At 58.6% G+C, this 16,131-nt stretch overlaps 2 protein-coding genes across 2 annotated transcripts; one reads left to right on the top strand and one right to left on the bottom strand.

Moving 5' to 3' along the window:
- The first annotated feature begins 5,464 nt into the window (after positions 1 to 5,464).
- Positions 5,465 to 8,180, top strand: PABPN1L (PABPN1 like, cytoplasmic). Its single transcript, XM_052656176.1, has 7 exons — positions 5,465 to 5,713; positions 6,072 to 6,210; positions 6,541 to 6,593; positions 7,152 to 7,258; positions 7,366 to 7,453; positions 7,879 to 8,021; positions 8,141 to 8,180. The coding sequence occupies exons 1-7, from the start codon at positions 5,465 to 5,467 to the stop codon at positions 8,178 to 8,180; spliced, it is 819 nt and encodes a 272-aa protein (XP_052512136.1).
- Positions 8,181 to 10,875: 2,695 nt separating this feature from the next.
- Positions 10,876 to 15,891, bottom strand: TRAPPC2L (trafficking protein particle complex subunit 2L). Its single transcript, XM_052655658.1, has 5 exons — positions 15,825 to 15,891; positions 14,507 to 14,679; positions 13,420 to 13,507; positions 13,221 to 13,300; positions 10,876 to 12,421 (listed from the first exon to the last, which is right to left on the bottom strand). Exons 1-5 carry the CDS (start codon positions 15,855 to 15,857, stop codon positions 12,376 to 12,378), a joined length of 420 nt encoding a protein of 139 aa, XP_052511618.1. The 5' UTR covers positions 15,858 to 15,891; the 3' UTR covers positions 10,876 to 12,375.
- Between the last annotated feature and the right edge of the window lie 240 nt (positions 15,892 to 16,131).

Raw genomic sequence — 16,131 nt, 5'->3', positions numbered from 1 at the left:
CTCGCCCTCCAGGAAGCCTGTGAGCTGCGCAGGGCTGCCAGCCTCTCAGAGGCTTGCTTTTGTGGGTTTCAGAAGAGCAGGGGCCGTGTGGGATTCAGGCCCTCATGAGGCACCTGTCACGTGTGCAGTCTGCTCTCTTACAAGTGCTGAACCTGTTGAAGTGGCAGTTTTGCACATGCTATGATGCAGGCCCACCTCCCCTTGGCCTCTGTTCCTATGAGGTTGCAGGTAGGTGGGAGCGGGTGGTGCCCAGGTCAGCCTGGGGTCTGGTGGGGGGGTCCAAGGCCCTGACGTCAGGACTACTGCAGCCCCGCAGGTGGGCTTGGCTGGCCTCTGCTCCTCTTCAAGGACAGGCAGGCACACCAGGGGTGGTGGCACATTGGCCAGCTGGTGGCATCAGTCCAGACCCGCCTGCAGGACCAGACCACAGGCTGAGGGTCTGAGCTGGGGTGGCCCCTCCCACCCCAGCTGTTGGGAAGAGGTCGCTGCAAGCCCCCCGGGGAAGGCTCTCTTCCTGGTGTGGCCCCCACACCCGTATCTCATACACTAAGACCTGCCGCTGGCCGGGGCTGCAGAAGCCTCGCATGAAGGGCCGGCCACAGGCCGACGATGGAGCCCCTGCTGGCAGCGAGTGGCTTCAGGGTCTGAGGGTGGTGGCCGGGTGGGCAGCACAGTTGAAGGCTGAGGCCCAGAGCGGGAGGGAGGGGGTGTCCCAATGGGCACCGTGTCAGCAGATCCCAAAGGTGTGGGCCGGGTCACACAAGGCAGGCCTCCTCCGTGCCCTGGGAGCCTGTTTCTGTTAGTCGGTGCGTTCAGGCCCTGCTTGAGGAGGCAAACTCAAAATGAGTAGCCCTGGTGGGAGGGGGACTGGGGGTCCGTGTTTTCCCACAGTTTGCATCTACAGCAGCTGCTTTTCTTAACCCAAGAGGACGTCTGGACAGAAGGGGTCCCCCTCCTCTCTCTGCCCCGAGGCCGTCCTGCCCTGCTACCTCTGGGCTCTCTGGTGGTTGGTTCGTGTGTGGAGATCTCTTCCCAGGAGGCCCAGGTTGGACACACTGGTGACCCCAAAGCTCTGTGGGATGCAGCTGCTGGCTGAGGCTCCCTCCCCGCAAGTCAGACCGAAACAGCAGCTTTACCCCCATTCTGAGGCCAAAGCAAGGACAGGAGGGCAGAGAGAGGTGGGCAGTAGCCACAGCTGCCAGCCCACCAGGCCACACCAGGGAGGATGGCAAGGCCAGGGTGGCAGATGCTGGCCCGGGCCCCTGACTCCCGTGTGGAAAGCCCCTGGTATGAGGCCCTTCAACCTTGCCCACCCCCTGTGCTCTCTGGCCATTCTCCTAGGATGTGTCACTGTTCCCAGGTGGTGTCTGTTGGCAAAGACCAGTGCCCCCCGTTCCCTGTGGCTGGCACAGCCCAGACCCCGTCGGAATCAGGAGGCTTCCTGTCCCCATGGCCCACCAGAACCAAAGGAAAGCCTTGGGTGCTACAGGGCAGACAGGAGAGCTGGAGAAAGCCTCAGGGCCAGGAGGGTACGGGCCATAGGACAGAGGAGCTGGTCTTCTGAGAAGGGGCCAGGAGGGGGGCCTTCCTTCTGGTTTCATCCCAGTGACACTGTGGAGAGAGGTCAGGACTGGCCCTGACTCCCTCCTGTTTGCCAGTTCTTCCAGAGTCCAGGCCTGGGCACCACCCACCTTGCCTGGCCCAGTTCTGTACACGTGTGTCTGCCCATTGTTTTGCCCATCTCTTCAGGCTATCTGTTGGCTATCTGTTGATATTCTAATTATCTGTTGATGCTTTTATCAGTTCATCCCTCTGACCAATCTGGTCACCTCTCTGGCCATCCAGTCTCTCACCCATCCGTCCATCCATCTGTCCGTCTGTCCATTACTCTTTGTCACCTGGTCCCCCATTCATCCTTCCACCATCCACCCATCTGCACGCCATGCATGTGTCTCCAACTAACCCACACAACCACGCCTCAGTCCATCCCCAGCCAGGACCCAGTGTAGCACCAACACCCTCAGTGACCCAAAGCCACCTTGGCCATCCCCTCCCAGTGCCCCTCCCATGGATCCAGGCCTGCTCCAGGAACAGGCCAGGTTCCACTACAGGCATTGTGGGCAGATTGGACCGACGCTGTAGCAACAGCTCTGGCCAGTCTGGGCCCGCCTGGCAAGTGTGGTGGCTTTGGGCCAGGAGAGGTGCTGGAGGCGGCCCATACAGCTGCTCAGGGGCCCTGTGACCCCAGCCGTCCATCAGGGAGGCACATTCCCTGGCAAGACTTGGACACTGCTGGGGGCGGATGGGGGGCGCGGCGCCTGCTGCTTTCCTTGTCACCAGGGGTCACTGCCTGGAGGCGTCCCCAGGAAGGGAGGGAGACAGAGCCCCAAGCTGGCTGGCAGCAGACACCAGGGCTCCCGGAGCCCCTTCTCTGGCTGCTCGTTGTTGGCCCCACCTTTCCCTCTCGCCTGTCTCCCATCTGGGGGTCCCAGAGCTGGGAGTGAGCCCCTCCAAGCTGGAGAGCAGAGAAGGAGCCCCGCACAGGCTGATGAGGCCGCTGTTCCCAGGACCCTGGAGGTCTAGTGCAGGCCCCACCCCATCTCTCGCTGGCCCCTGCGGCCGCATACCTGCCTCCAGGCCCCCACAGCCCACAGATGTCTTCCAGTCCCCGCTCCCCCCACCAGATTTGTCCTGCTGGCCGAGGAGGAGGCGGAGGAGTCGAGGGGCCTGGACGCCCCACATGGAGGAGGCCTGGGGAGCCGGCTGTCTGGAGCAACCCATACAGTCCAAAGTGTTCCAGAAAACTCCGTCTGCCTGCTTCCTGTTCTTTTCATTTCAATTAAGTCGGCCCCTGGGGCGCCTCACCAGAGACCCCTATAGCAATAATGCATCGTCGGGGATTCAATGGGAGCCTGACTGTAAACATCTGAATGCAGGGCTAGGGGCCCAGTCAGGCCAGCCTCCACGGGTGAGGGGCTCCGGCAGTGGGAGCCTGGCCAGGCACATCCACACACAGCCTGGTGGGGAAGGACTGACTGTCCACTTCCTCTTCTTTTTATCTCACGCTATGTTTTAATTCTCCCAAAGGGGTCAGGCTGTCTTCCTCAGTGCTGGGCGGGGTCCTGGCAGCTGCCCTCCCACGCCCCCCATCTCTCTGTTCAAGGCCCCGTGGGTTCTGTGTCATGGAATAAAGCCGCCATTCGCCAACACGGGCTCCGCGTCTCCTTGAGTGTCCGGCCACTCCTTCTAGGCCCATTTTACACAGATTTGTGTGGGGGTCTTTTCAGGGCCAGGCAAGAGGGACAAGACCCTGACTCATGAGGATGGATGAACATGTGACGCAGGGTGGGAGTATCAGCAGGATGGGGCAGATGACTTGCCTCCTGAGTTCTGGGCGGGCCTGGGGGGGTGGGCGCCGAACACCCCTCCCTGCGGCCGTGTGGGCACCACCCACAAGCTCTTGAGGGTGGACGCCAAGGGAAGGGACACCTTGACTCCACAGAGCCGGGATGTCCCTGCTGTGGTGTCCCGGCTCACAGGGCAGGTCCTGCCCAGTGTGGGTGTCCCGGGCTAGGGCTTCGGGCTCCGGGGCGGTCCTGGGAGGAGGCTGTTATTAATACTCCAGCCCAGCCTGGAACATGGTGTATTCTGAACGGCGTCACTGGAAAGGCCAGCGTGGGGGCGAGCCTGTCCCCACGCCAGGCGGCTGGCGGGAGCCCCAGCGGGCCTGGTGCGTCAGCAGTGCCGGCACAGAGGGGATGACAGCAATTTTCCATTGCAGAGATCTAAGTTCAGAGGAGCCTGCCGGGCCAGGCCGGAGTCCAGCCGGCCCTTGGCTCGGACACAGCCGCCATGCTGTCGCTCAGCCATGTGGAGGTAGAGGGAGGTGCCCAGGCCAGAGCCCCTCCATGGAGTCTCAGCCTGCAAGTGAGGGGAGCCGACTGCCCTGAGCTGTGAGGGAGACCTGCGGCAGCCGCACTTCTGTCCTTGTCCACCAGCTTCGGGCCGGGACCATGTCCTCAGCGCTGCCCTTGAGGCGCTCTGGCCAGCCGGGGTGGGAGGACCTGGGGACATGTGCCTGACACAGGACCAACAGAGGCCTGGGCACTGTAGCCACAAGAGGGAGCAATCAGGAGGGCTTCCTGGAAGCAGCAGCACAGTGGCAATAGTGCCCCGGGTGCCTCAGACATGCAAGTGCATAAAACCATGTGCAGCCAAGGGGAGAAGAGCTGTCACAGGCAGGAGGGCTGGGAGCTAGGAGGCCATGCCTGTAGGCTGACAGCCAGCTCAGGTCGGCTCCTTTCCCTCCAGGGCCGGGGTGGTGGAGAGGGGATGATGCAGCCTTAGTTCAGCTTCCCCAGAGGTGAGAACAGAGCCACAAGGAGAAAGGCAGCCACCGCGGGCCCCACAGCACACGCCTCGTCCTCCCACCTGTGGCCCCCCAAGGTCCACAGGCTTCAGCTCTCCCGTCCCCCAGCTCTGCATCCCAGGGAAGAGACCCCAACTGGTCCAAGGGGACCTACCAGCTACGGCCTGGAGGGTGCGATACGGGCTGGGTGAGCAAACACTCAGGAGGATGCCATACCAGGGTGAGAAGAGGCCAGAGCAGCTGCTGGGAGGGGAGACCGGAAACCAGGGCACCCAGGGACACAGGCCTGCAGCCGTCCTTGAGGAGAGTGAGGGGAAGCGGCCAGGATTTGACAAGCTGCCGTCAAGCCCCCGGTATCGACCTGATCTGCACAGGCCTGTGGTTTTGTCAAGGGTTCCCACCTAAGAGCTACGGTTGAGGGGGGAGGGTCCGTGGGGGATCCAGGGGGGTCAAGAGGAGGGATGTCTCTCCTCTGGCCCAGTACCCCACTCTGCAAGACCTCTGACCCCGTGGCACCCAACCCCCACCCCCAGACCTTTGTTCAAGCTGTTCCCTCCACCGAGGCCACGCTCGCCTTGCCTCTGCCTGACCCGATCTGGGAAGGCTGGCTCAAACACCACCTCCTCCAGGAAGCCTGCTCTGACCTCCATGCCCCACTTTCGCTTCTGCACACTCGGATAACTTGCTCGTGCCTGTGTCATGCTAACGGTGGTCGACCACTGGAGGTATGATACAGCAAGGCGTGTGGACAACAACCTCATAGACAACTCCATCGTCAACAACTCCTGCATCCTGGCAGGAGAGGCTGAGCTGTGGGGGGATGGACCTCCCAGCCCCACCTCAGCTGCACCCTCTCCATCTCAAGTGCCCCAGAGGGGCTGCCCGGTGAGGAAGAAGGGCCCGGGACAGGGGTCTGGCTTCTGATCCCTCAGGGCCCAGAAGCCAGAGTGGAGGCTTGGCCCCAGCCAGGAGACCGCTGAAGCCTCTAGTGAGAACACCTGGCCTGGGAGGGCAGGCTTAAAACCCAGGAGGGCGCGGGCAGGTGCTGCCGTGGAGTGAGCCTGGAAGCCTGGCCTGCCCCATACCCCTGCCGCCATGTGGCCCTTCCTCAGCCGCGCCCTCTTCCCTCCCCCTACTGAGGCCTGGCTCCAGAGGGCTTCCTCAGACCCCGAGGCCCAGGGCTGGGGGGCCTGGAGCCCAGCTGAGAAGACCCATCTGGGCCCGGGGGCTGGCGGGGAGGAGGAGGAGATGGGGGAAGCTGAGGAAGATGATGAGGAAGATGCCGGCTTCCTGCTGTCTCTCTTGGAGAGGGAGGGCCTGGCTGAGTGCCCAGTGCCTGACCAGGTAACCACTGAGCAGAACGCCTGGGGGAAGCCAGTGGGATCTTGGGAACTGGGAGAACCCGGTGCCTGGGGCCGGGAGATAGACCGCTGCAGCTCTGCCTCCAGGGGTCAGAGGGCCACTGTCCCCCGCCTGGAGGAGGGCATAGGTACACCCGCAACACACAAGCTGGAGAGGCCTCTGTGTGTTGGGGTGTATAAAAGGGGCTTTCTGCATGCCCATGTCCTCACGGCTTCCCTCGCCCCTCCGGGGAGCCCCCAGAATAACCTGAGGACAGGCAGGCCCATCCCCTCTGTCCTTGCTCCAGGGAAGCCTAGGGGCCGTCCCACCTCGAGGCTCAGCCTGGGCCATGTGCTGGCAGGAGCTGGAGGCCATCAGACTGAAGCTGTGGGCCATGGAGCAGGCCCAGGGGCCGGAGCCGCCCAGGGTGCAGGACCTGGATGAAGGAGAGGAAGCTGCCGGGGCCCTGCTGGCCAGGCAGCTACTGAGTCCCAAGACAGGTAGGAGCCAGCAGGCCAGGCTGACCGCTGTCCTAGGCCATGGGCCTGAGTCCTCGGTTGCATGGCTCTGAGCACCCCTTTCCTGGTAAATTGGGATGAATGGAAACTCCCAGGGAGAGGCTGGGGTTTCCAGGAGGTCCAGCCTGGTAGTGGGGCCTTCTGGATAAGCCCCAAGAGGTGGTCTTCTCCAAGAGCCCCCAAGAGATGCGGGTGCACCTCTTCCCGGAGGAGTGAGGACTGACCCAACCAGGTGGGGTGTCTGCCCTTAGCAGCTGCCGGGAGCCCCCTGCCCAGGACAAGCCCCTGGTCCTGAAGCCCCTTTCTCCACAGACAGCCCCCTGGAGAAGGCAGAGGCTGACCATAGATCCGTCTACGTGGGCAATGTGAGTGAAGGGAGGAGGGCAACTGCAGCCCCCTCTTGGCTGAGAGGATTAAAGGAAGGGCGAAGGGCCGTGTTTCAGGGGCAGACTCCAAAGCCACACAGGCCTGCGAGGGAGAAACAGGAGGAGCGTCTGATGAAGGGGCATCACCAAGACCGAGCGGAGACCCTCTGTGGTCAGATCCACTGTGGCCTGGGTTGGGGGTCCGATGAGGGGGCATCCCCAAGAGGGAGTGTGGACCCTTTGTGGTCAGACCCACTGTAGCCTGTGCAGTCTCCCTGTGAGCAGATCACACACACACACACACACCCACCCACACACACACCCACACACACACACACACACACACACACACACACCCGCCTAGGCCAGTGAACTTGGGGAGTGTTCCTCTGGGTTTCCAGTCCCCTCCTCCAACAGGAGTGGAGGACAGGGGCCCAAGCTACTACCCCCCACCTCGGGGCCCAATCAACCCCTCTCTACCAAGAAAACGTGCAGCAGGAGCCCCTGGGAGGGGGAGGCCAGTGCACGAGGGCCCCCACCATGGCCCATACCTGACAGGTGGACTATGGGGGCACGGCCCAGGAGCTGGAGGCCTATTTCAACCACTGCGGGGAGATTCACCGGGTCACCATCCTGTGTGACAAGTTCTCTGGACACCCCAAGGGGTCAGTGTGGGGCCTTGGGGAGGGGACCTCGAGGAAAGGTCCAGTGCCCAGGGAGGACAGCTGTGCCTGGGTAAGCATTGCCCTCACTGTCCCCTGCTCCATCCCAGCTATGCCTACATAGAGTTTGCCACCGAGAGCTCGGCCCAGGCCGCCGTGGAGCTGGACAAGAGCATCTTTCGAGGCCGGGTCATCAAGGTGTGTGTCACTGCAAGGCGAGGGGGTGGGGGTGGGGCGAGTGGCAAGGACACACAGCTGCCCCAGCCTGGCCCTTTGCCAGTCTCTGGTGTTTGGGCACATCTGCTGGACTGCAGGGGGAGGCTTCCTTCCTGACTCAGACCTCACCTGCAGGGGGAGATGCTGGCTTGACTGAAGCTGTGGCTGGACTGTTGTGGCCTAAGTGGGGATCTTGGGACGATTGGGACCAGGCTAGGGTCTGATACCTCAGGCAGCCTCATGCCCTGGGGCTGCCAGGGCCTGGTGGGTGCTGGGGCCTATGTTCACCTGCTTAAGAGCCTTCAGCAGCGAAACCCAGGAAGGCAGCTTTAGCCTTCCTCTCGGCTAGGGGTCGGGAAGAGGATATGAGAACAGAGATCTTAGGCGGACTGGGCCTTTGTTTCCAGGTGCTGCCCAAAAGGACCAATTTACCAGGGATCAGTTCCACGGACCGCGGAGGCCTCCGAGGACACCCAGGAGCCAGAGTGGGATCCTTCCCTCACAGCGGCCTCCAAGGCGGGGCCCGTTTCAGGCCACGAGGGCGGAGCCGGTGGGCGGGGCCCTAGGAGGGCGGTAACCTATTGGGGCGGGGCGGGGCCCCGGCGGGTGGGGCGGGGCTCGGTGGGCGGAGCTCTGGAGGCCGCTCACCTCCCGTTCTCCTTCCCTCAGGGGACGCGGAAGAATCTCACCGTGGTTTTCTCCGTATTGAAGTGACGGCCGGATATTGAAAGTGGGGTTTGCCGCTGTGTCAGGAATCAACAGCGGTGCACCTAAGAATAACTTCCCCGCACCCTTCGTTCCTCTGGAGGACTGCCGGACCCCACCGAGGCTGCCGTGCACGGAGCGGGGCACAGGGTGGGCCTGGCGCAGATGCCAGTGGGGGCTGTGGAGGGCATAGGACGAAGCTGTGGGCAGGTGAGGTCCGGGCACCACGGGGTCAGCGCCGGCTTGACTTACTCAGGGATGTTCCACTAACGCCTTTTATAGAAAAGTAGAAATATATATCTTATTGGTAAAGCCTAAATTATTAAACTTGAATGTTTTTTAAAAGCACATGGCAACAGTGTCCCCTTTATGCGCTTCACTTGGACTTTGTTTCCTCGGGTGCAGAGAAAGCAGTTGATGGGGGTCTCAGTCTGAGCCGCACGCTAACAGCCAGCAGGCAGCCCCCTCACACCGTAGGGGCAAGCTGTTGTGCGTCTTCACCCCACGTCTAGTGGCCTCCGGGATGCATGCTCACCCCATGATGAGGGACAGCAGGAAGGTGCACCTGGCACAGGCCCAGCCCTGGTGAGACCTGAATGCAGAGGTTTCCCTGCTGGGCCCCTGCCTGTTCCCCACACCCCCAGCCCAGACAGATGCCCCACTCTCTCCCTCAAGGGGCAGTGTGCACTGATCAGGCTCAGCTCAGAGCTGAGAAAGGAAGCTGTGGGTCTGGGCTGCAGACACACTCGGTCACGGCCTTAAGTAACTAAAAAAACCTCTCCGTGGGCTTCTCTAAAGCAACCCTCTTTGCCTTGTAATCTTTCAGTTATCAGCTCCTCAAGTTTCAAACACAGCTGCTCTGGGGCTCCAAGCCCCAAATGTCCCCAGTCCCTGGTGTCCCCTTTATAGCACCAGTGAAGACCGCATTCTCTCTGGAGGGCAAGTAGGCCTCTGCTCTCCATCCACCTGTCCATCAGGCCAGGTTCACATTCCCCTGCTGATCTGGGGTCAGCGATGGTTCTTATAGAGGAGTGAATGACAACCCCCCCCCCCCAAATACTTCTGCATCGTAATCTCCAGTGCTTGTAGATGTGATCTTATTTGGAAAAGGGGCCTTTGCAGATGCAACTGAGCATCAGCTGGGTGGCCCTAAACCCAGTGACACAAACTGGATATGAGACACACAGAGAAAGCAATGTGGAGACAGCAGAAGCTGCAGTGATGTGTCCATAAACCAAGGAGCCACGACAATTGCTGGCCATCATCAGAAGCTGGAGAGGCTGAAAAGACTCTCCCTCACAGCCTCCAGGATGAACCAGCCCTGCTGACTCCTCAGTTTCTGACTCTGCCCCCAGAACCATGTGAGAGAATAGATTCTATTTCTACACACCCACCAGCGCACTCACACATACACACCACTGCCCACCCCTGGAGAAGGTGGGTGGGAGGGGCTGAGTGGCAGGGCCCTTGCCAGGACCATGTACACTTAGGGGGCTGCCAGAGAGACAGGCTGCCTGCACCACACCCTGGAGCCGAACTTCGTGAAGCGCCAGCTCCTGCTGCTCCACATTTGAGGTCAGTGCCCTCCTTGGCAAGCAGGCTACACAATGTCACTGTGCATGTTACTTTTCTCTTTTTAGAAAACGTGTATTTCTTTGGCTGTGCTGGCTCTCAGTTGCGGCACGTGGGATCTGTTGCAACTTGCAGGATCTTTAGTTATCGCCAACTCTCAGTTGCAATGTGTGGGATCTAGCTCCCTAACCAGGCAGTGAACCTCAGCCCCTGCAGTGGGAGTGTGGAGCCTTAGCCACTGGGATGACCAGGGAAGTCCCTGCATGTTACTTTTTTGTAAGTACCTGCTGACAGGCCATCTACCCCAAGGAACTGGTCCTTTTTCATAAGTACCTTCTTAATCTCTTTTGTATGGCCACTTCAAGGAGAATGGACCCAGGAGGCTCTCCTTTCCCTTGGATTTCAGGACTGAGCAGCCCACATGGGCGGCCAGGGCTCCAACCCACACTTCCTTGCTGCTAAGTCACTTCAGTAGTGTCTGGCTCTGTGTGACCCCATAGACGGCAGCCCACCAGGCTCCCTCGTCCCTGGGATTCTCCAGGCAAGAACACTGGAGTAGGTTGCCATTTCCTTCTACAATGCATGAAAGTGAAGTCGCTCAGTTGTGTCCGACTCTTAGCAACCCCACGGACTGCAGCCTACCAGGCTCCTCTGTTCATGGGGTTTTCCAGGCGTGAGTATTGGAGTGGGGTGCCATTACCTTCTCCTTCCTTAGCTGTGCCCAGAGGAAGCCAAGACACACAGCATCCTCTTGGTCCATCTGGTCTGGCACAGAAGGGAGAAGGAATGCTGATGGGGAGGGAAGACCAACTTCAACAGAAATCACTGGTGCAACAGCCAAGAGCTGAGTAGGGGCTGCATCTGACAGGGCTCAGCCCTGGAGGGAGGATGGGCCTGGGGCGGCAGGGGACGAACAGGCAGGTGGGCTTCGTTGAGGCCAGCCTCATGGTACAGAGAAAAAAAGTTAAGGTGAAAGTGCTATCTGAGAGTTCTGTTGGCAAAGGCAAGCAGATTACTTCTCTTATTTTCTCAGGCTGAAAATGGAAATGCATGTGAAAACCCTTAAATGTAAAGCAATTTATGGGTTGGTCTGGCTCCACCCAAAGAAAAACCCAAATAGCGGTAGCTTCAACAAGTTAGGGGTTTTATTTTTTAATTTAAAAAAAAATGCTGAACATCCAGGACTGGTATGTCAGCAAAGACCCAGACATTGCCTAGTTTTCTGTTCCCCATCCTTAGAGGATGAATCTTGTCTGCAGGCTCTCAAGATAGTTTTTTAAGCTTCAGCTATCACATCCAAGTTCCAGGACAGAAGAAGGGAAAAAGTGAAGGTACTGCCAGCTAAATCCCTCTTTTAAGTATCTTTCCTGCAAGTGCCTTCCAACACCATCCACTTACACACAATAACCTACCCATGTGAGGACAGGAAGTATATTTTGTCTGACCAATTGTCCCCAATAACACTGGGGACCTATTAGTAAAGAAACAAGACAGAACGGATGTCGGCTTAGCAAACTGCAATCCCTGCTTCGGGGAGAAAGCCCACGTGAAGATGGCTACATCAGCCCCATACCTGTTGATCAGACTTCTCAGCCCTCATCTAGATCCTATGATTCCATGTGTGTGTGTGTGTGTGTGTGTGTAGGATGGTGGTGGGGAACCTGGGACTTGTGTCCTTCACACACACTCTGAGCTTATTTTTTTATTTTCTGTAATTATTAAAAAAATCTCATCTGTGCTAGTAAACCCAAAGAAAAGCGGAGCAGAATGCACCCCAGATCTAGCCCTGGGCTGCCAACACTCACAGATCACAGCTTCCCCACTCCCAGTGAGTCTAAACCACCTTTCTCCTGGCCAAAGACCCCCTCCAGAGTGACTGAGGGGGCAGAAGGGGACTCTCAGAGTTTGCTCATTTGATGCCCACCAGCAGTTGATGAGACGCTAGCTACACGGTCTCTGGAAGGCAGCCTTCCAGGATGGAGCAAAACCAGAAAGGGGAAGCCCCACCCCCAAGGGAAGGTGTGTGGGCCATCCCACATGCCCCTCTAACTGGGCTCTGGGCACAGGAGGCTGACCCCTCCAGACAAGCCCACCTTCTCAGTCACTGGGGGGGTGCAGCCAGGGCATTGATGCAGCAGGGTGGCCGGTCTACAGGTCTTCTGCCCCTCCCTTCACAGCCTCTTCAGGGCTCCAAGCTCCAGGAGCTCTTGCCACCAGGCTTTCCCTGCCCCTTCGTGCCTGGTGGGAACAAGAGTTCCTGTTCCATCTGGTCCCTGATCAGCTCTGTCCCCTGTAAAGTGCCACGTAAACTTTTTTTGGGGTGTAGTACATAGACTGCAGGATCTTAGTTCCCCCACCAGGGATCAAGCCTGCGCTCCCTGCAGTGGAAGCTCAGAGTCCTAATCACTGGACAGCTAGGGGAGTCCCTAAGCTCTTTAATTCAAGCCTCCGCTGTCTCAGAAGGAAAAACCCAAAGCTGATCTCACAAGGCCTTTAGTCAACATGCCCCGAGCATGAGGCCCTGCCCCCAGCGACCCCCCAGGAGAGGCAAGTGAGATGAACAGACATCTGGACAACGCGGTTATGTACAGAACCCTTCCTTCCAGCCAGGGGCTGCAGAGGTCTGCTCAGCAGACCTGGATCATCATGGAGGTCACCATGCCATCGAAGGCCCTGCAGAGAGAAATGGACCAATCAAAAAAGGAGACCTACACCCGCCTTCCATCCCCGGCTGGCAGAGAAGTCAGTCTCCCAGGTCCGGGTAAGTGAAGCTGGCTGAGGCCCACGTGTGCATCCTCCCATACTGGGTGGTGAGACTCTGAGTCTCCTGCTTCACTCCTGTGAGACTTTCTACAGAGCTGCCCTGGCTGGGTCTCCAGTCAGGGGTGGGACCCCGGATGACCCAAGACACAGTGTCACCACTGAGAGGAGGTGCCACAGGAAAGGTATGGCTGGAGTCACTTGTTGGGAATGCAAGGAATTCCCAGAAGCAGTTCTTGAGCACATATGCAAGAATGCTTCTTTGGGAAACATCTTTTTTGACATTCCAGTGTTTTGTCTGTGTTTAACTGAAGGCTATTTGGAAGATATCTATAATCTAATTTTCTAATCATCCAAGTTCAATCTCAAAGACAAAATCAGCACTGGCACGAGAACGTTTTCTGCCAGAAGGCTCCTGTCCATATGCCTGGGCCCTCACCGGGATCTGGGGAGGCGCCCCAGTACCTGCTGGGCGCACCTGGAAGACCAGATGGACAAGCTCTGCCCCCGCCCTGCTCCCCAACTCCCCTTCTGTTTCACAAGTTGGAGATCCTCATAAGCATTTGTTTGGAAAAACAGGGTTCTGCCATTTCAGAACAGCTGCCTTAGAGGCACAGTGCCTTTTGCTTAAAAGACCTTCCCTCTCTCCGTCCCTCTCAGAATTGCTGTCTCTCAGCAGGGCAGGGGTTACCAGAGAAGGTGCCACGCCCACCTGGACTGAATGCGGTCCCCCGGGTTATAGAAGGGGTTGCACATCACGTCTGTGTAGGAGTTGTGCAGCTTCCGGAACATCTGAAACAAGAAGCAGCAACATGTTTACTTCACATGGACGCACAGCTGCTGCCATGCTGGGGGCTTCTCAGCATTTCTAAAGAAACAGGGAAAATCAAGTCACTGGTCCCCACACTCACACTGCGGATCTCGTTGTCTCTGAGCGCCGTGTTGGAGGAATCCACCACCATGACAAACTTCACCTTGGAGTTGGTCACGTAGCCGTATCTGCTCAGCTGGTTAGGGAATTCGCTCTTAACACAGGGACTCATCACTGCAGAGTCTGTGAGCATAGGGCCACCTGCACATGCACATGTCCCCCAGCTCCTCAGGAGGTGCATGACAACCTGCATCACAGCACCAGCCCTGGGCTGGGCCTGTCTTGCAGTGCCAGGAGGACACAGGGCCACGCCAGGTGTGACCAGACACTTCCTTATACAGCTTCTGGTGTTTGCTGGAGAAGCAGAGGGCAGGCAACTAAGGCCTGTCACAACTCAAGTCCTGGGGCGACCTGCCCAAACCCTGAAGCACCTCGCCCTCTCTCTGCATCAGTTCCCGGCCCCAGAGAGTTAACTGTAAAACCAGAGGTTGCACAAACGAGGTGCAGTCAGCCTAAGGTACCCACATCTCAAAAGGCCACTTTGTCTTGTGGACCAGTGGCTCCCAGGCAGTGACACTTGGCAAGCTCATTACTATTAAACACTTGTTGGAATGTCTTTGAACTCCATGCGTTTTGGAGTAATTTGTCCTGAGAACTGGTCAAGATCTTACAGTGACAGGTGGGGCTGAGCCTGAAAAAGAGATTAGTGAACGATGACCCCTGGCTCAGGATGACCCCTTTTCAGGAGCCTGAAAAGGAGGTTAGTGAACGATGACCCCTGGCCACCCCTGGTGGCCCCGCTGGGACGGCACGGGAAGGCGTCCTTGCAGGCATGATGCTAGAGTTCCCAGTCCCTCCACAAACTCCAGGGACAAGTGAGGACTGTCACAATTCTCCAGGCAACTCAAGCCTGGCTGTTCCCACATCATCCTCCTAACTGAAGAAAAAAGGGTATGAGGTCCTAATTGGTCTCAAGCTGCTCCAATTCCCCACTGGTCAAAAGCCCACATCTTTTTTCCTTTCCAAGTGAGGTTATAAGATGCTTTTCAAGGGGACCTGATGCTACAGTGCACCCTGAGACTGCAGGAAATCCTCAGACTTGAAGTCGCTGACAGACACAAGGATACACCTTGTAGTCTTCTGTAGGATAGAGCAGGCCCAGGTAGAGCTCCCTCTGGTCGACCAGGGCCTTCCCCATGGCAGAGATCTTCTCATCCACCACATCCAGGGATGTGTGCACCATGTAGTGGAACTTGAGCTCATTCTCCGTGGGGACGCTGCGGATGTAAAGAGGATAATTCTGCAAGAAAAGGGTGATGGTGGCTCAAGTGACAAGGATCCAACCTGGGTGCACTGGCCCAGAAAACAAGACCCCACCCTAGCCGGTGCCTTTCTCCTGACTCCATGATCCCATGATGCTGGCTGTTTCCCAACATGCCAACTCCTGCAATCGTCACCTGGGCAGAGGCACTGGCAGACTCATTCTAGACCCTTCAAGAGTCAGCTCAGACCTCCATCTCTGCAGAGCCATTTTGGAGTAACCTAACCCTGGAGTTTAAACAGCATCTTTCCAGGCTGCCACAAGCCTGGTGCTGCACAAATACAGTGTACACAACACTGCCCCTACCCTGACTGACAGGGATGACATCGGGTGAAGGAGACAGTCCACAAACCCACCAACAAATAATGCAGCAGGTGCTAACACAGAACCCAGCATTAACAAGAGCTTCACAGGAGAATTGCCTCAGAAGCCTTGTCTTAACAAAAGGTTGTGAGGTTACCAAGGTTCCCTGCAGTTGGGGCGGGTGGATGGCCACGCAGCTCAATCGTAGGATTTAGAAAGAGCTTCCTAGAGAAAGTGAAATCTGTGGTGGCCAGTGGAGGGAACGGGAGTGGAGGAGAGGAAGGGAGGGGTCCCAAGTGCAAAGGCCCAGTGAGAGAGCACAGCCTGCCAGGGGAGCTGCAAGTAATTCGTCGGTTGGAGTGGAGGATGTCACTGGTATAGGAGGAAGGTTATTCAGACGTGATCCTAATGAGAAACCACTGTTGAGATTTTAGGCAGGGGTGTGTCACGGTACATTTGTGGCTGCCGAGCGGAGAAAAGCGAGTCAGTCGTCTGAGGTGGAGGGTGAGCGATGGCCCGGCCGGTGGAAGCGCGCGGCGGAGCACGACGGACCGAAGTGGACTAGACTCCGGAGCAGGAAACCACAGAGCCTGCCGACGATGGCTGGGCGGAGCGGGGACCGGGACGGAAGAGGAGGACCCGGTCTGTGACGCTCCGGCAGCGGCAGGTGTAGGTCTGCGCGGCGCCTACCCCGGGCCCGCCCGGCCACCTACGCTCGGCAAAGTTCCGGAGCCCACCCTCTGGAGTCCCCGAGGCAGGGAAAGAGGGAAGACGGAGAAAGAGGGTGACGCTGGAGCGGGCCTTGCAGCCCGCGTACGCACCTCCTTGGCGATCACCGCTACGCACACCGCCATCTTGGGAGCCTGACCGGCCGCGTCACGTGACGACGACGCCGGTCACGAGGCCAGCCAGGCCCCGCCCCGCTCGCAATTATTTCTGCCGGCCGTGACCCCGCCTTTGCTGTCACTCAGCCGACCTTGCCCCGCCTCTTCTGGTGTTCAGGGGCCTGACCCCTCCCTACCCCCCAGCTCTAGTGTAAGAGCCTTGACCCCGCCCCTCCTGTCACTCAGACATCGTGGCCTCGCCCCACCGCCAGGCCGGAAGGACGCTCGCTTCGCCGGTCAGGTT

The sequence above is a fragment of the Budorcas taxicolor genome, chromosome 18 (genome assembly GCF_023091745.1).
Source record: "Budorcas taxicolor isolate Tak-1 chromosome 18, Takin1.1, whole genome shotgun sequence".
Classification (NCBI taxonomy): domain Eukaryota; kingdom Metazoa; phylum Chordata; class Mammalia; order Artiodactyla; family Bovidae; genus Budorcas; species Budorcas taxicolor.
The sequence above is the reverse complement of the archived record's forward strand: the minus strand, read 5'-3'. Positions and strand labels throughout refer to the sequence as shown.

Bases quoted from the DNA above. Each gene is read 5' to 3' on its own strand.
- TRAPPC2L (XM_052655658.1), bottom strand. From the start codon at position 15,857: ATGGCGGTGTGCGTAGCGGTGATCGCCAAGGAG. The intron at 14,680-15,824 runs GTGCGTACGCGG...CTTTTCTTGCAG, and splicing joins TAGCGGTGATCGCCAAGGAG to AATTATCCTCTTTACATCCG. The intron at 13,301-13,419 runs GTGAGTGTGGGG...TTCTTGTTTCAG, and splicing joins GAGACAACGAGATCCGCAGT to ATGTTCCGGAAGCTGCACAA.
- PABPN1L (XM_052656176.1), top strand. From the start codon at position 5,465: ATGTGGCCCTTCCTCAGCCGCGCCCTCTTCCCTCCCCCTACTGAGGCC. The intron at 6,594-7,151 runs GTGAGTGAAGGG...CATACCTGACAG, and splicing joins GATCCGTCTACGTGGGCAAT to GTGGACTATGGGGGCACGGC. The intron at 7,259-7,365 runs GTCAGTGTGGGG...GCTCCATCCCAG, and splicing joins TTCTCTGGACACCCCAAGGG to CTATGCCTACATAGAGTTTG.